This window comes from Piliocolobus tephrosceles, chromosome 2, assembly GCF_002776525.5.
Source record: "Piliocolobus tephrosceles isolate RC106 chromosome 2, ASM277652v3, whole genome shotgun sequence".
In the NCBI taxonomy this organism is placed as follows: Eukaryota; Metazoa; Chordata; class Mammalia; order Primates; family Cercopithecidae; genus Piliocolobus; species Piliocolobus tephrosceles.
In genome coordinates, this window is record NC_045435.1 from 29,462,597 (window position 1) to 29,485,371 (window position 22,775).

At 40.4% G+C, this 22,775-nt stretch overlaps 1 protein-coding gene and 2 pseudogenes across 1 annotated transcript in view; 1 reads left to right on the forward strand and 2 right to left on the reverse strand.

Annotated features, from left to right (window-relative positions):
* The window catches only part of CFAP44 (cilia and flagella associated protein 44), a 153,147-nt gene that overhangs the window by 49,882 nt on the left and 80,490 nt on the right, over window positions 1–22,775 (reverse strand). The window contains exons 23-25 of the mRNA XM_023213354.1: window positions 18,385–18,515; window positions 4,349–4,545; window positions 1,616–1,790 (exon numbers count right to left, since the gene is read on the reverse strand). Coding sequence (XP_023069122.1) covers window positions 1,616–1,790; window positions 4,349–4,545; window positions 18,385–18,515 — 503 coding nt within the window. The remainder of the gene's footprint in view (window positions 1–1,615; window positions 1,791–4,348; window positions 4,546–18,384; window positions 18,516–22,775) is intronic.
* On the forward strand, window positions 18,843–20,926 carry LOC111542109 (annotated as a pseudogene).
* On the reverse strand, window positions 21,638–22,755 carry LOC111543423 (annotated as a pseudogene).

Genomic DNA, 22,775 nt, shown 5'->3' on the forward strand with positions numbered 1-22,775 from the left:
GCCCAGGTGCCCAAGCTGGGAGGAAAAAGGGTAAGGAGAGGTGCCCTGAGCCATGTATGCCTGCAGCTGTCAAAGTGGAGGCATACATGGCATCTCTAGGAACAGTTGGTCTGATTTTCACCTTTGGAGGCTGAGCCTAATGCTCATTTTGCTTAGTAACATTTCCACAGCCTGTAGCAAAACTCCTAACATTATACAAAAGAGATAAGAGCCATTTCAAAGACAGAAAAGAGACCAAGTCTAGGGGTTTCGACCTCCCAGTTACTGTGGAGTTTTTTAAACTTAGTGAAGAGAAACAGAGCCTTTTACCCACAGGAAAGAGAAAGGTGGCAGGGTTTTGAAAGAGAGGCAGACCCAAAAGTTTGGCATTCACTCACACTCACCTTCCACAATCCCAGACGAGTCCCCAGTTGAAATGGGAAAGGTTCCCTTGTCCCCCTCGCAGGGTGTGCAATGGGGGTGTGGCTCGCTTCTTCAGTACCCCATTGCTCAAACCTCTAGCGGAGCATACAGACCGGCAGGCTGTGGGGCTCCAACCCCATGGCAGTGTCTAGGGGTGAATGTTTACAGCTGAAGCCCCAATGGGCGTGTGTTACAGGGTGCTCTCTTAGTTTGTTGTCTATAGGCAGCCTGTGTTAACCAGCTCAATTAGACTCCCTTCCTTATCACAAAGACAGATGGATTTCTGTATTCCAGGGTTTCTTGCCTTGGTGTACTGGAAGAATTGGATCACACGTGGGCTTGGAGAATGAGTGCAAATTTTTATTGAGTGGAAGTAGCTCTCCCCCAATGGGAGAACCAGAAGGGAGATGGTTTTTCCCTGGATTTGGGCCACTTCACAGCCCCAGCCCAACTGTCCCACCAAACTCTGCCTTGTCCCACTGGTCAATGGCCTGCCGGCATCTATTGATGCCTGTCAGCATGCTCTTGATGACCAGTTACTTGTGTCATCTGCCAATGTGTCCCTTATGATGTCCAGACACTTCTGTGTCTGCCTGCTATGGTCTCAGGTTTTAATAGGCCCAGGATGGGGGCATGGCAGGCCAGGGTGGTCTCGGGAAGTGCGACATTTGGGCAGGAAATGCCTGTCCTCACCTAGGTCCGTGGGGGTGGAGCTCTAGCCAGGGACCACTCCTTTCTCTACCCAGCACTTCCCTTCCTCCCTTCCATATAATTGAAAGGCACCAATCCTTTCCCTTCCCAGCACTCCCATATCAATACCGGATATCTTAAAAAAAGAAAGAAATTAACTTCAGATGGTTAAAGATAAAGGTAAGAGCCAAAACTACAAGATGTTAGAAGAATATACAGGAGAATATGTTTATGATTTTGAGACAGAAAAGCATTTCTTAATTCTTAAAAATCATTCTTATACAGTATTATTAGCAAAATGGAATTCCTAGACTGGAAACTCTAAGGATTATAGAAGTTCTACCAAGGTATCACCACCCTAAAAGATCAAGTTGACCTGTTTATAATATCTCCTTCTCTGTTTTTATTGTTTTCACTTTTGAAATTAAATGATAACAATGTCAATAAATATAAAAATTTTTAAGATATATTGTTTTGGGACTCACATATTAAAAAGATAAGAGTTTAGGTTAAAAAAACTCACAGTTCCTCCCATTCTTTTTTTCGCTGTTGAATCTTTAGTTGTGCCCTTTCAGCTTTCAATATAAGTTTTCTTGTTTTCTCGATTTGATTTTCCACCATAATTTCACTTAGGGTTTTAGGCCGAAATTTCTTCCCTTTTTCTATTATTGATTCTTCTTGTATGGCAATACTCCCACCTATACAGAGAATCAACATTTTTCAGCCTTTTTGAGACATAAAAACAAAACAAAACTCTCAGATACTGTTTTTAACCTGCTGCATTAAAAAAAAAAAAAAACGCAGAGAATATATTGAATTCGTAAATCAAAGTATTTATTGAGCACTAGGTGTAGTGGCTCATGCCTGTAATCTCAGCACTTTGGGAGGCTGAAGCAGGTGGATCACTAGAGGTCAAGAGTTTGAGACTAGCCTGGGCAATGTGGTGAAACCCGATCTCTACTAAAAATACAAAAATTAGCCAGCCATGGTGGTGCGTTCCTATACTCTCAGCTACTTGGGAGGCTGAGGCAGAAGAATTGCTTGAACTCAGGAGGCAGAGGTTGCAGTAAGCTGAAATCTTGCTACTGCACTTCAGCCTGGGGAACAGAGCAAGACTCTGTCTCATACAGAACAAAACAAAAACAAAAATGTATTTATTGACCAACTATTATGAATTCAACCCCATAATAAGTACTGTGGAATGCCAAAATAAAAAGATCTAAGTCACATTTTTGCTTTTAAAAACCTTATTAAAAAGTTGGCAAGATAAGACATATATTAAACAATTAGAGAACAAGATAAATGATGGTGGACCACTAACATGTTGGGAAAGAGTGTTTGTGACATGATGGCGGGGAAAAGGAGAAAAATCGAGTAAGTCCAATTCAATACATACAATTTGAGGTGGCACATACCAATTGAAATGCTCTGAAGCCAACTAAAAAACTTGTCAGAAACACAGTCAAATAAATAATTTAAAAATTATTGGCTTTATGGCCAGGCCTGGTGGCTCACTCCTATAATCTTATCACTTTGGAAGGCCAAGGTAGGCAGATTGCCTGAGCTCAGGAGTTCAAGACCAGCCTGGGCACAGTGAAACCCCCATCTCTCTAAAAATACACACACACACACAAATTAGCTGGGTATAAACCCAGTTACTCAGGAGGCTGAAGTGCCAGAATTGCTTGAACCTGGGAGGTGGAGGTTGCAGTGAGCCAAGATTGGACCACTTCACTAGACAGAGAGAAACTCTGTCTCAAAAAAAAAAAAAAATTGGCTGTATCAACTAATGAGTTTCTTTTCTTTTCTTTCTTTTTTTTTTTTTTTTTTTAGACAGAGTCTCACTTTGTCACTTAGTAGAGTGCAATGATGCAATCTTGGCTCACTGCAACCTCTGCCTCTGGCTTTCAAGTGATTCTCCCGCCACAGCCTTGTAAGTAGCTGGGACTATGGGAATGTGCCACCGTGCTCAGCTAATTATTGTATTTTTAGTAGAGATGGGGTTTCACCATGTTGGCTAGGCTCGTCTTGAACTCCTGATCTCAAGTGATCCACCTGCCTTGGCCTCCCAAAGTGCTGGGATTACAAGTGTGAGCCACCACACCTGGTCTACTAACAAGTTCTTATTGGGGAATTACTCTATTCATGTTCAAGCTTTAGATAGACAGGAAAAATCAAATAATATGAGATATTTATATAGTTATAAATAACCATTTCATCACATTTCGTATTTCGAATATATGGTGGTATAGAGAAAGAAGAGTTTATGTGGCCTGGGTGGTCATGGGAAGGCTTTATAAACAAAAGTGTAATTTAAGCTACATCCCTAAGAATTGGTAGAATTCAGAGAGGAGAAAAGTGAAGAGGTCACTCCAGCAGGAGCCTGGGTGTGGAAGTGTCAGATATAATTAGGCAGCAGCAGGCAGGACAGAAGACTAAACAGGCAAGCTGAACAGTATGAGAAGGCACTACTGGAAACATAGAATAGGGATAGATTGTGGAAGGATTAAGATCAGGACAGCAGTTTCAGAATTTATCCTAGAAGCAAAAAGGAGACATTAAAGAGTTCCCAGTGAAGAAGATAAACCAATATTAATGTTTGTATTATATCATTGTCAATAGCCTAGATCTAGCCAGGTTGCAGCAGCACCTTGTATTTATTATTGAATGGCTCCCCAGGCCACTTTAGAATTCTTGTTCTTCTACTAATCTGCAGTCACCTTGTGGGCAGGGACAAGAAACAGGTTGCAGGAATTAGAGGTACTATTTTCATACCTCTATTCTCTGCTCATTCTATTTAAAGTATATGTTCTTGGAAAATAGTCTGAAATGCAGTGTTTTAGCCCCACACTTTGGGATGGGGCCCAGGAATCTGACACAAACCACTGCCTAGAACCTAGCATCTGGGGAAATCCTAGATTTAAGAATAGCTAGATGTGGCAAGTAAGAAAACAGCAGCATCCAGTCCTCTCACCCACTCTCAGTCACATGACCAGCGTAGGTTTTCTTACAAACTACATTAAAGAGGAAAGTGGACATGGAGCATTTGTTGGAAAAATGTGGCCTCTCATTCTCAGCTATACCACACACTTTTGTCTCTCTTGATTATTTACTCCAAAGAAAACCATCATGGAAGGAAGAGGGACAAGAGATTGAGCTCAAGCCACCAAAGAAGGTTCAATGGTTCTGCCCACAGACAATTCACTTTTGAAGTCTTCGTAAATAAGAATTTAAAAGCCTTCTTGTCATAGGCTACCTGCATCTCTCTGGCTGTCCTTTCTTCCAGTTCCCTCTTTTTCAAACCTGTCCAATTTGCTTGGTTTTCTCTCTGATTGACTAGCTTGTTTGAATTTGGAGTACTTAGAGGGCTGTACCAGCCTGTAAGAGGATATCTTGTGGTCACTTAGTATGGCATGAACCACAATAGTATCACTTTCCAATGGATCTCGAAATCTGAAAAAATAAAACATGTATTTGCAATAGTCACCATTTTGATCATTCTGCATAATTACTAGTAATAAAATAAAACTACAATACACTATTCTTATTATATCATTATATTGTGCTAGACTCAAATTTTAACATATATATAACAACAGGATGTCATGGAAGTTGGATTGGACTTGATTAAAGAGCAAATATAATCTTTATAATGAAAATACTAAACAACTCATTATTAATCACTATAATACCAGTGCTTTCATAATATGTGGAAAAATGAAAATTTTGCAGGCAGATTGCAGTTTAATGGTAAACAGATCATATCAAACTCTGAGGAAATATAATCTACCTCCCTACATATTATATATAATAGACTATATATTATATATTATATGTATATATATCTACACATATACATATTAATAGATTATTATATATAATGTATAATAGATATATAGTTTGTGTATGTGTTTTGATGCATAGACATATAAATAAATATAAACATGTAAATTATGTAAACAAATATATTAATATCTGTGTGTGAGTGAAGGGTCTCTAAATCAAAAGTGGAAAAATAATTTTTAACTCTCATTCCCCAGAGACTAAAGAATGTTCATTCTTTACCTCACAAAATGTTTTAAAAGTACATTTTGTTTTCTTAAATTACATGGTATGTGTGGTGTGTTAAATTACATGGTATGTGTGTTTACATACATGTGGCAATGCAATTTATTTGTACATAGTACTATAAAAAGAGCAGACCTTGAGCAGTTGAATAAAAGTGGAGACCTCCTCATTTCTACTCTTTGTCCCTCAATTTTCCATGTTTAACAACATTTCACAAAAGTCCCAATCTATCAGATTCCCCTATTTGCCTCTGTAAAAAACATTAAGCTCAGGAAATCATACTAATCTCTAGTTCTTCTTTCTCTCATTGCCCACAGAGTCTTATTTTTAAAAGCTCTTCGTCTATCTGTCAATTAAAAAAATTAAAATTTTTTTTCATCAATTACCTTGTTATTTGGGGGCATTGGTTCATAATTATCACACACGCACACACACATATGCACTTTTAATTTTAGAATTTAATTTATTTTTGTATATAGTGATTATTCCTAGCTTGTTTGCCTTTCTTACTATTTTTCTAACTTAATCTTTAAACTCTATGTCTGCTTTTAAAATGATTTACTATTTCTTTCTAATGCTCCCTTTTCTTTCATACATACTATCTTTCTCATCTCTTTAAGACTTATATCCTTTATGTATTTGCCCACTGGAACTTTTAAATTTTAGCCTTTCCATGAGACCCAGATAACACTGAGAGGTGAAGCCAGCTGGACTTCCTGGGTCGAGTGGGGACTTGGAGAACTTTTCTGTCTAGCTAGAGGATTGTAAACACACCCATCAGCGCTGTGTGTCTAGCTAAAGGATTGTAAGTGCACCAATCAGCACTCTGTGTCTAGCTAAAGGATTGTAAATGCATCAGTCAGCACTCTGTAAAAACGCACCAATCAGCACTCTGTGTCTAGCTAAAGGATTGTAAGTGCATCAACCGACACTCTGTAAAAACACACCAATCAGCACTCTGTGTCTAGCTAAAGGATTGTAAACGCACCAATCAGCACTCTGAAAAATGGACCAATCAGCGCTCTGTAAAATGGACCAATCAGCAAGACATGGGTGGGGACAAATAAGGGAATAAAAGCTGGCCACCCCAGCCAACAGCAGCAACCCGCTTGGGTCCCCTTCCATGCTGTGGAAGCTTTGTTCTTTTGCTCTTCACCATAAATCTTGCTGCTGCTCACTCTTTGGGTCCACACCACCTTTAAGAGCTGTAACACTCACCACAAAGGTCCACTGCTTCATTCTTGAAGTCAGCGAGACCAAGAACCCACTAGAAGGAACCAACTCGGGACACACCTTGGCAACCCAGATGGGACATTGCCATGCAGTGAGTACCATCAGACCCCTGTAGCTTGCTATTCTGTCCTATTTTTCCTTGCAATTCAGGGGCTAAATACCAGGCACCTGTCAGCCAGTTAAAATCAACTAGCATGGCCGCCAGACTAAAGACATGGGTGTCAGGCTTTCTGGAAAAGGGCTCTCTAACAACTCCTTCTCTTTGGAGTTGGGAGAGTTGGTTTGCCTGGAACCAGATTCCGCTTTTCCTGTACTTCTGGGCTGAGCCAAGGGTCGACAGAGAGGAAAGTCATTCAGCTCAAGCGTCCTGACAAAAGTTCGTTGACCCTGTAGCCATGAGCGGAACTCTCAAAGTCATGTCACCCAAGTGAGGCTCACTCATCTATCCTATCTATCCTGATCCTTGCCTCCTGGGTCCTAATGCCTGTCAGACAAACTTCCTCCCGCCTCTCTGCTCCGAGGCTAGTCCCACTTCTAAAAAGCACTCCCTGTCTCTGGTGCTTTTCTAGTTTCTCCTATAAGAATGATTTCTAGTACCAACTTCAGGACTTTGTTCCCTTCCTTAGGCACCTGGGCTCACCAATCAGAAAGACATAATTTTTGCCCAAAGCCCCAATGGGTGGGGAGACCAACTATCCTTTTAGGATCCTTTCTCATACCAGCAGGCCTAACAGAAGCTATTCCTGAGGCTAGGATATGGGGAGCTTCAGAAATGACATCCTTCCTATTCAAGTGAGGACAAAAGGCATCACTTTTCCAACCCTGGAGATCCCTTCCCTCCCTCAGGGTGTGGCCCTCTACTTCATTTTTGGGGCATAACATCTTTATAGGATGGGGTAAAGTCCCAATACTAATAGGAGAACACCTAGGACTCTACCAGGTTTTCGATAATGCATCGGTAAGGGCCACTAAATCCGATCTTCCTCAGTCCTCCTTGTGGTCTAAGAGGAAAACTAGTGTTTCTGCTGCTGCATTGGTGAGCACAACTATTCCGATCAGCAGGGTCCAGGGATGGTTGCAGGTTCTTGGGCGGGACGGGGGGGGGGGGGGGGGTGGTAAGTAAACAAACCAAAATTGCTGGCGGTTTTTCCTTTCACATGGGAAACACTCAGGCATCAACAGGCTCACCCTTGAAATGCATCCTAAGCCATTGGGACCAATTTGACCCGCAAACCCTGAAAAAGAGGTGGCTCACTTTTTTTTCTGCACTACAGCCTGGCTCCAATATTCTCTCTCTGATGGTGAAAAATGGCCACCTGAGGGAAGTATAAATTACAACACTATCCTGCAGCTTGACCTTTTCGGTAAGAGGGAAGGCAAATGGAGTGAAATAGCTTATGTCCAAGCTTTCTTTTCATTGAAGGAGAATCCACAACTATGCAAAGCTTGCAATTTACATCACACAGGAGGACCTCTCTGCTTACCTCCATATCCTAGCCTCCCTATAGCTCCCCTTCCTATTAATGATAAGCCTCCTCTAATCTCCCCCATCCAGAAGGAAGCAAGCAAAGAAATCTCCAAGGGACCACAAAAACCCCCAGGCTATATGTTATGTCCCCTTCAAGCTGCAGAGGGAGGGGAATTTGGCCCAACCCAGGTACAAGTCCCCTTCTCCCTCTCTGATTTAAAGCAGATCAAGGCAACCCTGGGGAAGTTTTCAGATGATCCTCTTAGGTACACAGATGTCCTATAGGGTCTAGGACAAACCTTTGACCTCACTTGGAGAGATGTCATGGTATTGTTACATCAAACCCTGGCCTTTAATGAAAAGAATGCGGCTTTAGCTGCAACCCAAGAGTTTGGAGATACCTAGTACCTTACTCAAGTACATGATAGAATGACAGCCGAAGAGAGGGACAAATTCCCTACCAGTCAGCAAGCCGTCCCCAGTATGGATCCCCACTGGGACCTTGACTCAGATCATGGGGACTGGAGTTGCAAACATCTGTTGACCTGCGTTCTCGAAGGACTAAGGAGAATTAGGAAAAAACCCATGAATTATTCAACGATGTCCACCATAACTCAGGGAAACAAAGAAAATCCTTCTGCCTTCCTTGAGTGGCTACAGGAGGCCTTAAGAAAATATACTCCCCTGTCACCTGACTCCCTAGAGGGTCAACTGATCCTAAAAGATAAGTTTATTACCCAATTAGCCACAGGAATCAGGAGAAAACTCCAAAAGCTTGCCCTGGGCCCTGAACAAAATCTGGAGGCATTACTAAACCTGGCAACCTCGGTGTTCTATAATAGAGACCAAAATGAACAGGCTGAAAAGGAAACGTGAGATCAGAGAAAGGCCACAGCCTTAGTCATGGCCCTCAGACAAACCTCGGTGGTTCAGAGAGGACAAAAAATGGAGCAGGCCAATCACCTGGTAGGGCCTGTTATCTGTGTGCTTTGCAAGGACACTTTAAAAAAAGTTGTCCAATGAGAAACAAGCTGCCCCTTTGCCCACGTCCACTATGCTGAGGCAATCACTGGAAGGTGCACTGCCCCAGAGGACAAAGGTTCTCTGGGCCAGAAGCCCCTAAACAGATGATCCAACAACAGGACTGAGGGTTCCTGGGGCAAGTGCCAGCTCATGTAATCACCCTCACTGAGCCCTGGGTATGTTTAACCATTGAAATTGACTTCCTCCTGGACACTGGCACAGCTTTCTCAGTGTTAATCTCCTGTCCCAGACAGCTGTCCTCAAGGTCTGTTACCATCCGAGGAATCCTGGGACAGCCTGTATTCAGGTATTTCTCCCACCTCCTCAGTTGTAATTGGGAGACTTCGCTACAGATAATAAGTATGCTTATCTAATCCTACATGCTCATTCTGCAATATGGAAAGAAAGGGAGTCCCTAACCTCTGGAGGAACCCCCATTAAATACCACAAGGAAACCATGGAGTTATTGCACACAGTGCAAAAACACAAGGAGGTGTCAGTCTTACACTGCCAAAGCCATCAAAAGGGGAAGGAGAGGGGAAAACACCAGCAAAAGTGGCTGGCAGAGGCAGGGAAAGACCAGCAGAGAGGAAAGAGAGAGGAAAAGGCAGAGAGATAAAGAGAGAGAGAGAGGGAAAGACAGGAAGTCAAAAAGAAAGAGAAGGAAAGAGATAGAGGAAGAGACAAAGAAGGAGTCAGAGAGGAAGAGAGAAAGAGACAGAAAGAGGAAGAGATAGAGAGACAAAGAGGGAGTCAGAGAGGGAGGGAGAGAGAAAGTCACAGAGAGAGAGAAAGAGACAGACAAAGAGGGAGTCAGAAAGAGAGAAAGAGACAAAGAAGTCGAAGAGAAAGAAAGAGATGGAAGTAGTAAAGAAAAAAGAGTGTACCCTATTCCTTTAAAAGCCAGAGTAAATTTAAAACCTGTAATTAATAATTGACAGTCTTCTCCGTGACCCTATAACACTCCAATATCACCTTGTTGTCAGTGTAAACAAGGGTGTAGCCCGAAAGCACTGAGGCCACTGACAACCCATAGCCTCCCTATCAGAGATCCTTGGCCCAGTGGCCTACAGATGTCCCAGATGCATTCAATCTGTGGCAGCAGTTGCTTTGCTAGCAGAAGAAAGTTGGAAAATAACTTTTAGAGGTAACCTCATTGTGAGCGTACCTCACCAGGTCAGAAATATTCTAAGTCAAAAAAATAGGAAAGGCAGAGGGGTAGCTTACTGGCTCAAATCTTGAAGTGTGGGACTGTTCTGTTGGAAAAAGACGATTTGACCTGGCAGATTTCCTATAAGGGATCTAGATCTTGATTGGTTGCCATACAGGGGTCCAACCAGACCTAGGAGGGACCCCTTCAGGACAAGACGATAGATGGTTCCTCCTGGGCGATTAAGGGAAAAAGACACAATGGGTATTCAGTAAGTTATAAGGAAACTCTTGTAGAAGCAGAGTTAGGAAAATTGCCTAATAATTGTCCGTTCAAACGTGCGAGTTGTCTGCACTCAGCTAAACTTGAAAGTACTTACAGAATCAGGAAGGAGCCATCTATGCCAATTCTAAGTTAATATGGACTGAACGAGGTCTTATTAATAGCAAAGAATAATTGAAATCCCAAACTTAGAAGGTTTTCAACAAAAGTAAAGTTTGCTAAAAGTTAACAGTGTAACATGTATTATCCTAACCTCTAATCTTGAGGAAATCAGACCCTATCAGTATCCCTCAAAGATCAAGTCCATCAGCGCAGAGCCATACAACTAATACCCCTACTTATAGGGTTAGGAATGGCTACTGCTACAGGAACTGGAAGAGCCAGTTTATCTACTTCATTATACTACTACCACACACTCTCAAAGGATTTCTCAGACAGTTTGCAAGAAATAATGAAATCTGTCCTTACTCTACAATCCCAAATAGACTCTTTGGCAGCACTGACTTTCCAAAACTGCCGAGGCCTAGACTTCTTCACTGCTGAGAAAGGAGGACTCTGAACCTTCTTAGGAGAAGAGTGTTGTTTTTACACTAACCAATCAGGGATAGTATGAGACACTGTCCGGTGTTTACAGGAAAAGGCTTCCGAAATCAGACAATACCTTTCAAACTCTTACACCAACCTCTGGAGTTAGGCGACATGGCTTCTCCCCTTTCTAGGTCCCATGGCAGCCATCTTGCTATTACTTGCCTTTGGGCCCTGTGTTTTTAGCCTCCTTGTCAAATTTGTTCCCTCCAGGGTTGATGCCATCGAGCTACAGATGGTCTTACAAATGGAACCTAATGGGTTCAACTAACAACTTCTACCAAGGACTCCTGGATTGACCCACTGGCCCTTTGCCTGACCTAGAGAGTTACCCTCTGGAGGACACTATAACTACAGGACCCCTTCTTTACCCCTATCCAGCAGGAAGTAGCTAGAGCAGTCATCACCCAATTCCCAACAGCAGTTGGAGTGTCCTGTTTAGAGGGGGGATTGAGAGGTGAAGCCAGCTGGACTTCCTGGGTTGAGTGGGGACTTGGAGAACTTTTCTGTCTAGCTAGAGGATTGTAAATATACCAATCAGCCCTCTGTCTAGCTAAAGGATTGTAAATGCACCAATCAGCACTCTGTAAAAACGCACCAATCAGCGCTTTGTGTCTAGCTAAAGGATTGTAAATGCACTAATCAGCACTCTGTAAAAACGCACCAATCAGCGCTTTGTGTCTAGCTAAAGGATTGTAAATGCACTAATCAGCACTCTGTAAAAACACAGCAATTGGCACTCTGGGTCTAGCTATAGGATTGTACATGCACCAATCAGCACTCTGTAAAAACGCACCAATCAGCACTCTTGTCTAGCTAAAGGACTGTAAATGCACCAATCAGCACTCTGTAAAATGGACCAATCAACACTCTGTAAAATGGACCAATCAGCAGGACGTAGGCAGGGACAAATAAGGGAATAAAAGCTGGCCACCCCAGCCAGTAGCAGCAACCTGCTTAGGTCCCCTTCCATGCTGTGGAAGCTTTGTTCTTTTGCTCTTCACAATAAATCTTGCTGCTGCTCACTCTTTGGGTCCGCACCACCTTTAAGAACTGCAACACTCGCTGCAAAGGTCCATGGCTTCATTCTTGAAGTCATCAAGACCAAGAACCCCCTGGAAGGAACCAACTCCAGACACAACATGAAGGAAAATATAGCTGGTTTTGATCACATAAAAGTTAAAAATTCTGCACAGTTAGAAAAATATGAACAAAGTTTAAGGCAAATGGCAGAGCAGGAGAAAGCATTTACAATATGTAGAATAACTGGCAAATATCCGTAATAGAGATAAAGAGGCTAAAATTAAAAATAATGTGGGAAATAAACAGAACCCAAAGAAAAATGAACAAGAAATCTACACAGACAATTATCAGAAGAATACACATAAATGAACCATAGGCACATGAAAGGAAATGCTGAATCCCACCAATAATAAAAAGGATGCGGATTATTCAATCAAGAGTTGTTATATTTTGCCTGTTAGATTGGTAAAGATGAAAACGTTGGTGATACCAGTGTTATTTGGTACAACTTTATCCTCTCCCCACATTCCAATCAGATAGCTAGCTAGGTTCTTATTATCTCCTTCCATATGTTCCCTGAAAACATGATGCTATGGTGGATGGAGGGTCCCCAGACCGGGGACAGAAAGCAGGAGTTAAGGAAAAGAGTATTTGATAACAAGGACGTGGGGAGGCAGAAGTGAACCTTGACTCGGAGGAGGATGGGCAAGTTGGTCCCAGAGCTGTGGGCACTTGTTCCCTGCATCTGAAAGCATCTGGGGAGATGGTAAGGCCTTAAGAGTGATGCCTGTGTGTGTGTTTGATCTATGGCACAGGAGGCTCTTGGTCTCACAAAACATTGCCTGCTCCAGCAGAGCACAGAAACCACAGAATCAGAGGACTAAAAGAATCAGGCAGTCTGGGAAAATGAGACAATGACCTTCAGCAGTACTAAGACTGACTTTTCTATCTTCTTGATAGAATAGAAACCCAGAGTCAAAGTCAGATTTAAGTCAGTTTAAATAAAATAAAGAACAGCCATGTACTTACATACCTAAGTTTGTGAGTTAGGATTCACATATGTGTGTGTGTGTGTGTGTGTGTATTCATATATATATATATGAATACACACACACACACACACAACTTATATATACTGTGAATACTTATTAAAGCCAACATAGGCTGCTATGTTGAGAGTTCTTCCTGAGAGGAACTTCTTCACCACTTTCATCTTTTAGCATGTAGCAATCTGGTTATAATTCTGGGATTCAAATGTTGAAATATTAGCCAGGAACTCAACTATTCAGAGATTATAGTTTTCAGGGTGAACTACCAGAGAGGAGACAGCTGCACGATAGAGAGAGAGGGAGAGAGAGAACCAGAGTCAGAGAGAGAGAGCTCTGAAGATCTGCAGAGGGCTCCCTTCCACTCTGCAGTTTTAAGCACTGATCAGCACTGCATGAGAAGGAGTCTACCTGAGGCTGGGAAAAGAAACACCAGAAAGGAGCAGGCAGAATAATCCACAGATCTCACACAGTTGAAATAACTTGTGTTCCCATAAACCTGATAATACATGGGACATAGGATATACTACTCAGAAGAGTGTTGTCTTAGTAGCTGGAAAAAAATTAGCCCTAGACTGAAGGCTGCCCTGATCTCACCTAACAAAGATTAAAGGCAAGCCTCAAAAAAAAAAAAAAAAAAGAAAAAAAAAATATATATATATTTCCATGTAACTTAACTGAATTCCAGAAAAAAGTTCAAGAATATTTAAAAGTATACAGAGATTAAAATGGCAGATAGGAGGCAAGATTATCTTGCAGATGGGGACAGAGCATCGTGTGGAGACTCACATCATGAACTTTTGCTCCAAGAACTACCACAGGAACATACTCAGAAAAGTTGAGAGAATCCACAGACCCTCTGAAGGAACTGGATCACGGATGCAGGTTCCCTGAGATGCCAAAAAACGGAATCTGCTTGCCTTCTCAATGGGGCAGTTCTCAGCTCTGCTCAGCAGCTGCCTGGAAATAGACTTGGTGCTGTTGGGAGGGTATGGTAGGAGTGAAACCAGCCTTTAGGACTGTGGGTTGCATGGGAGTGGGGTCAGGCCTATCACTACGAGCTTTCCTCAACTTCCCTGTATGACTCAGCAAAGGCAGCCATAATCCCCCGAGGAATATAACTCTATTGGACTGGGATCCACACCTCCATTCCCCACAGCAGCCACAGCAAGCCCCGCCCAAGGAGATGCTGAGCTCAGACACACCTATCCCTGCCCTGATCTGGTGGTCTTTCTCTACCTGCCCTGGTAGCTGAAGACAAAGGTCATAATCTCTTGGGAACTCTATATGGCCCTGCCCACTGCCTGAGAAACCTGAATACTTAACTAGGTGTCTCTAGGGCAAGTTTGCATCCTCCCTACAGGACGGCAGCTGATGGGCTCTTGAAAGCACCACCTCCTGGCTGGAGGCCACCCAACACAAAATGAGCACACTAAACAAAAACACAACCAAGGACCCTCACAGAGTCTGCTTCACTCCCCTGCTACCTCCACGGGAGCAGGTTCTGGTATCCATGGCTTCAAGACCTGAAGAAGGATCATATCACAGGACTCTTTGCAGACACTCCCCTGTACCAACCCGGAGCCCGGTAGCTCTGCTGGGACCCAGGGGAAAGGGTGGGGGATGGCGAAGGATTAAAGACTACACATTTTGTACAGTGTACACTGCTCAGGTGATGTGTGCACCAAAAACTCAGAAATCACCACTAAAAAATTTTTCAAGTAGCCAAACACTACCTGTTCCCCAAAAACCTATTGAAATTAAAAAAAAAAAAAAAAAAAAATTTAAGCCAGGCGCAGTGGCTCACGCTTGTAATCCCAGCACTTTGGGAGGCCTAGGCAGGTGGATCACGAGGTCAAGAGTTCAATGCCAACCTGGCCAAGATGGTGAAACCCTATCTCTACTAAAAATACAAAAAAATTAGCTGGGCATGGTGGCGGTCACCTGCAATCCCAGCTATTCAGGAGGCTGAGGCAGAGAATTGCTTGAACTCAAGAGGCAGACGTTGCAGCAAGCCGAGATCATGCCGCTGCACTCCAGCCTGGGTGACAGAGTGAAACTCTGTCCATGGAATACTATGCAGCCGTAAAAAAAAAGATGAGTTCATGTCCTTTGCAGGGACATAGATGAAGCTGGAAACCATTATTCTCAGCAAACTATCACAAGGACAGTAAACCAAACAGCACATGTTCTCACTCATAGGTGGGAATTGAACAATGAGATCACTTGGACACAGGACAGGAAACATCACACACTGGGACTTGTCAGGGGGTGAAGGGCTGCGGGGAGGGATAGCATTAGGAGAAATACCTAATGTAAATGATGAGCTGATAGGTGCAGCAAACCAACATGGCACGTGTATATCTATGTATCAAACCTGCAGGTTGTACACATGTACCCTAGAATTTAAAGTATTTTTTAAAAAGTTACAAAAAAAATTTAAGTATACAGAAATATCTAGCACCTACAATGCAAAATTTACAATCAAAATTTACCAGGCAGACAGGCAAAAAGCATAAAAATGTAACCCAAAAAAGCATTTAAAAAAGCATAAAAATGTAACCCAAAACGAAGAGAAATATATCAGTCAATAGAAACATGCACAGAAATGATGCAGATAATATAACTAGCAGACAAGGACATTAAAGCAATTATTATAATATATTCTTCATTTATATATAATTATGTAGAATTACATATTATATATAAAATTTATATAATTGTTATAATATATTCTACATTTTCAAGAAGGTAGAGGAAAGCATAAGTTAAAGTGAGGAAAATCCTTAGCTACCACATTAGGAAGTCAATAAAAATGACTAATAATAAATACATATAAATACATTATTTAGATATATGGTTGTAACCACTATAAAAATATTAAAACTGATTCTTTTTTAAGATATATCTTTTTTTGTAAGATAATATTTATTACTTAAATATTATTTAAATGTCTATTATTCCTAAATAGGAATTTATTCCTTAATGTCTATTATTTCTATAGATTCCATGTAATGCCAATACAAATTTTAGCAGACTTTTTGTAAAAATTGATAAGTCAATTCTATGCAAAGAACCTAATCAATCTTGGAGATGAATAACAAAGCTGGAGGATTTACAATATTAGATGTCAAGATTTAATTAAGACAGAGAGATACTGGCATCTGGATAGACAGATAGGCCAATGAGATAGAATAAAGAGTTCAGAAACAGACCCTCACATGTACAGTTACCTGACTTATGACAAAAGCATCACTACAATCTAGTAAGGAACGGATGGTCTTTTAAACAAACAATACTAGGTCAACTGGATATCAATATAAAAGCAAATGACATGATCTCACACCACCCATAAAAATTATTAAAGATGGAAAAACAATAGAGTTTCTAGAAGAAAACACCAAATTATTTTATGAATTGGGAGTAGGCAAAAGTTCTTTAAGTATAACACAAAAGCATTAATCTTTAAAAAAAGACTAATAAGTTGAACTTCATCAAAAGAAACTTGTATTCAACAAACAACTCTATTAAGAGACTAAAGCCACATACTACAGCAAGGTATTTTATATGTGCAAACACACACACACACATACACACACATATACACATACATACATGTTATATACATAGTCACTCGTATGATACATGTATATAAATAACCAAAGCTCATATCCAGAAGATATACATAATTCCTGCAACCCGGTTTTAAAAATGGACAAAAGACTGGAATGAACACCTAACAACAGAAAATACACAAATGATTGGTAAATATATGAAAAGGGGCTGAAAATCATCACTGGTCAGCGCGATGCAAATTTAAACCATGCTGAGATGCTACTACAGAATAGCTGGAATTTAAAGGGCTGACAATCCCAAGCATGAATATTTTTGGGATTTGTGTCCCCCCAAAAAGCTATGTTGAGGTCCTAACTCTCAGCACCACAGAGTGTGACCTTATTTGAAAATACAGTCTTGATAGTGGCAATCAAGTTAAAATAAGATCATTACAGCAGGCCTTAATGAAACATGACTGGTGTTCTTATAAAAAGGGGAAATGTGGACACAGAGATGGACATACACAGGGAAACCTATAATGAAGAGACACAGGGAGAACATTGTGTGAAAGCAGAGGATTTGGAGTGATGGATTCATAAGCCAAGAAAACCAAAGATTGCTGGCAAACCACTAGACGCTTGGAGACAGGTATGGAACAGATTCTCCCCCACCAAGTCCTCAGAAAGAACCAACTTGCCTGACACCTTGATTTTGGACTTCTAGCCTCCAGAACTGTGAGACAATAAATAACCAGTTTTAAGCCAGTCAGTTTGCAGTATTTTTGTACAGGAGCTCTAAGACACTAACACAGTGGGGATCAATTGGGATTCTCATACATTGATGGTAAGTGTGTAAATTGAAGAGTGTAAATTTTCAAACCGTTTTGAAAAACTGACAGGATCTAACAAAACTACACAGGCATATTACCTATGGCCCAGCAATTCTACAACTGAGTATATAACCAACAGAAATAAGCACTTATATCCATCAAAAAACATACACAATGTTCATAGTAGCATTATTTATGGTAGCCAAAAAATCGAAACAACTCAAATATCTATTAACAGTAGAAGGGATAAACTGTGGTATAATCATTTTAAAGAAATATTAAAAAGCAGTGGAAAAGAATGAACTACTGATACATGTAACATTGATAATCGTAGACATCATATGAGTTTTAGAAAAAGGTCAGATGCAAAAGAATCCATACTCTAACACTCTATGTATATGGAATTCACAAACAAAACTAATATATGGCAATAAAGGTTCAACTTTGGAGAGTATTTCCTGAGGTGAGGGGGACATGGGGAAACTTTCTGGAGTGCTATAAATGTTCTCTATCTTATTCTGAGTAGTAGATATATTTATACATCTGTAAAAAATTTTCAAGATGTTAAGATTTATGTACTTTACTTATGTAAATTATATCTCAGTAGATGGCCAAAAAAGATCATTTCCCCTGGAAGTCAAATTGATGCATGAGAGGGATAAAACCAGAGCCTCCTCTGGTTGTCTTTTGTTTAAAGTCCTTTGGTTACATTTGATTTTTTATTTCTTAATACATCATGTTCATTAATTAATTTGATATGAAATACATAATTAATCAAGACAAAGTAAATATGTATTATATAATTTTAAAATCTAAATATTAAACAAATTTCCCACATTTAAACTAGAAAGGAGTACACAGAAAGTTCGGTAAAAGATTAGTAACAGTGACAAGAGGATTCCTTGAGATTTCAAGTCAGCGGGTACTTCCAGAGCCCTCTTATCTGGCCACTTCACTGACACTACCATAAACTATGTTATTCAAACATGTGCTCTCAAACATCTTGGCTTGTAGGGAATATGGATCCTACCGATTCTTTAGCTTCATTAGGCCGAGTTCATGTTTCTCTTTTTCCCAAGCTAATTCCTTTTCCACTTGTTGAATTTTGAAAGCTGTTTTTCTGTGCATCTCAGCACGGATTTTGGAATCTACATCAAAATCCTGCAGATAAGAAGATTTGTTTATCACAATGGGTACTTCATCAACTCTGTTTCATAGATTTCAGTTTTGCCCCCAGTTTCATGTTGCATCATAACTCTTCCCCAAATATCATAAACTCTGTCTATTACAGAAGAAAAACAGCATATTTTTAACTTTACTTCCATAATATAAGGAGAAATGTTCTTCACAATTAACAATAATGCAAATAGAGCTACACAGTTTAAGATTTTTTTCCCACAATAAAAATAATGAATGCTATCAATATTTGGATAGTACACAGTTTTAAAAAATAGTCTCAAAGAAACTACCATTACATAAAAATTGGACATGAGGTAGACACTTATAGCAACTGATCATTATCTGAACATCCCCCCTGGTGTGACCCCACCCAGGAAAGACAGCAGTATCTGGTGTCTTCTTGACATCACCAAGTTTTTGTTGAATCTCCTTCACAAAGGGCTCCACTTTCTCCCAGAAGAGGTCTCCTGTTTCTTACCTGCATCCCGGGAAAAATATCAGAGCCAATATTTGTGCTAAATTGTGAGTAGTAATTATTCTTTCCAGAGGTGTTTGTGTTTCATTTAAGTAATGATGTGTACAAAGTGCTTAGCACAGCACTCGCCTCAGTTGTTTTTTATCTTAAATGTTATTACCCATGCTCTGGAAGTTTCAACATTTATCTTAGAAAAACAGCATAAAGGTCTTTTAACTATTTTGACTTGGTTTTTTTAACCAACATGATTAAATCATGATTTCACCAAAGCATTTTTTTTATATGAAATTGGCAAAATGCTTCTAGAACTACAGGACTGGGTAATCCATGAGTATATTAAGAATTATGGGTTTTTAATTGATTAGATGGTTAACTAACTCCATTTAGGAAGGGGTACAAAATGAAAAAAAGGTAACCACTAGCAGGTACATGGGGCTTTGCAGTAAGTCACAAAAAAAAGGTAGAGTACAAAATTGGCTTAAACAATTTTGTGATTGCCCCCATAGCTACAACTATATTAAATCCTTTTTTTAAAAGTTTTGTAGATCAACCAGGTACTGTCTTTTCAATAGATCTGATAAATTATAGAAATAGAACCACAGATAATCAAATTATACATGTATCTACCCATTGTATTTTGGCTAAGTACAATAAGAGCTGATAACCAGATTCAAACCTATACTTATGTCTTATCTTGCTACCAAAAAAAAAGTGTGGTAGGTAAATCCAATAGTAAACTTTGTATTATGTAAAAAGGTTCATCTGCTTCCAAACCAAGCAGTGTGTTAAGTTCTAGAGTAGTTTATTTGCTGCAAACATACTGACTGGCCAGATAAAAAGAAGCTTAAAGATGATTTTGGCTTTTCACTCTTAGACATGGGTATATTGTTATCAAGTGAGATACACCAGATACTTTATTACTGGAGAAACATGTAGATTGTATCACATCCTATGGCTCAAAGAAAGATGATTATAAATACTATATATCTGAGTATTTGAGAATGGGGTCTGACAGTATTGGATCTCATGGGACAACTTCATTGCATGAATAGTGAAGAAATTCTGACATTTATTAAGTCTTGCCAACATCAGTTTGGTGGAATAAGTGCTAATTATCAGACGTGATCCTCATCTTTTATACACTCTTAGTGCTGTCCAGATTCTTACTCTGTATGATAGCATTAATGTTATTGACGTAAAAAAGTTGTGGAGTATGTTCCAAGTCTATAGAAAGAAGATGGTTCTCTTGCTGGAGACTTTTGGGGTCAACCTGAGCAGCTGCTCTAACTGGAGCTAATGGTCTGCTGGAAGTTCCAACGTGCACTGTGGTAGTTTTATCAGCAAACAGAAGCACTGGACCAGAGGGGGCCAGACTGAAAGATAAGGGATGAACACAGTGCAGGGCAGAGAGACCAGCTGTTTCATGGGATGGGAAAAATCTACTTTTATAAAGTAGGGGGAAATTGATACAAGATTCTCTTTTTGGGTGGTGGCAACTGGCTCTCCTGGGGAAGCTTGATGCTATTAATGTAAAAAAGGCAGTTGAATTTGTTTTATCTGTGTATGAATTTTGATGGTGGAGTTGGTTGCAGACCAGGTTCTGAATCCCATGCTGGGTACATTTATTGTTGCACAGGATTCCTGATTATTACCAAGTCAGTCACATCAAGTAAATTCTGATTTAGTTGGTTAGTAGTTTTGTGAATGAGTTACCCTCGGGTGGATGTAATAGAAGGCCAGGGAAGTTACCAGGTGTATGCTATTCATGGTGGGTGTTGGCTGTCCTGAAGATCACTGAAAGGCTTCATTGGATTGAGAGAGATAAACCACGTATGTAATTTCATCTGCTAGTCCTACTTTTGGCATGCCTGAGGAAGTGCTTCAGAGAGTGAATATTCAGCCTGAGCTAGTGAGGTGATTGAGGCAAAAGTTGCATAGCACAGCATAATTTTGCCATCTCAACATGTCTGTATTTAAAATGCTTATGGAATTATAAAAAATGACTACTGTTATTATTTTGGGTATTGTGTTAAAGTAATTTTATACTTTATAAGAAATTATATAATTATACACATTGTAGAATAAAGACCGTTTTTTTGTTGTTGTTTTTGTTTTTGAGACGGAGTCTCACTCTGCCCCCCAGGCTGGAGTGCAGTGGCCCAATCTCGGCTCACTGCACACCGCCTCCCAGGTTTCACGGCATTCTCCTGCCTCAGCCTCCTGAGTAGCTGGGACTACAGGCACCCACCACCACGCCCAGCTAAATTTTTTTGTATTTTTAGTAGAGACAGTATTTCACTGTGTTAGCCAGAATGGTCTCGATCTCTTGATCGCGATATACCTGCCTCGACCTCCCAAAGTGCAGGGATTACAGGCATGAGCCACCGCACCCGGCCTAAAGACCTGTATTTTATTTTCTGCTTTATATTTTGAAGACCTGCTATTCTGACCACAGTTTTTTTCTTTTGTTTATTTCTTTAACCAGAAAACAAACACCAACTTTATTAATATAATAGCAACAGAAAGGGTTTCTAATTTCTCAGAAGGAAAATAACATGAAACCAGCACAAGTGTTATAAGATTAAATGCCTACGTTTCTTGTTCTGATAGCTTCCCACCACACACCGAAGTTTCCTCGAGGATAACTGCCACCAGAGCTGCTGCAAGAACACGTTTCACATTTTTCACTGGGCATAGCTTCACAGTCAACTCCTCAAGCAGAAGACTAAAATATTATTTCTTTTTAGAAGATCTTGGTTGAGGGAGAACATATCAATATGGAGAACAGGGCTTTGCTTCTCAAATTCAAGAAAAACCATTAGCTAATCTATCAATTTTTCTCTGATATAGTGTACCGGAGTGCTCTGTGAAGAATCCTTTTCCATCCCTTCTATGTGTCTGGGTGAAGGGAGAGGAGTGGGTGGCAAGGTGACAGTACACTAGAAGGCACTCCTGGTGATGCTCTGGGCTCCACTCCCTTTCTGCTGCTAGTAGTAGGCATCTTTTCTGGCAGCTGCAGCAGCTTGATGTGGAGGGGAGGAAGGGGCCACCCACCAATCACCTCTTCTTGAAGCCATATTTTTTGCATTCATAGAAAAGGTCTGTCTTAGAGTTACCCAAACTGACAATCTTTGGGCAGCCATCCCTATCCTTCTCCTGGATGGTGCACTTCCTTACAATAACAGGCACCAGAAACCCCAGGGTCTCCACAGATCACACAGCACTGGTAAGATCCATAGTTACACTCATCACATATGCGCACCAGAGTGCAGGAACGCACGTAGGAATCACAAATCACACACTTGCCATCACATTTTTCACACAGTCTTCCAATAGCAACACCAGTCTGCTTGCGGCAAAAGATCAAATCGGGATGACGTTTAGCCATAGTTCCCAATGAAGCCAGCCACCGGACGCTTCAGGTCAATTTTTGATTATACTTCAGTGTATCTGTTATTCATGTCTCTATAACAGAAAACTTAAAAGAACTCTTGGGTTCTACTTTATTTCTTCCCCATGTATTCCCTTCATGTGTTCTATGACAACAGTTGATGTAAAACAATTTGTATCAACAAGAATCTTAACTGATTAAAATAGATAAACCCCACATACAAATTAAAAGATGCCCAAAATAAATGGCTATTGAAATTTTGAAAGAAACAAACAGAAAAGAAAAATGATTTTAAGTGTTTCTACTTGTTGGGAAAATAGTCATCTCTATCCAGAAAGAGCATATGTTAAAATAAAAATCAAGTTTATATTAGGCT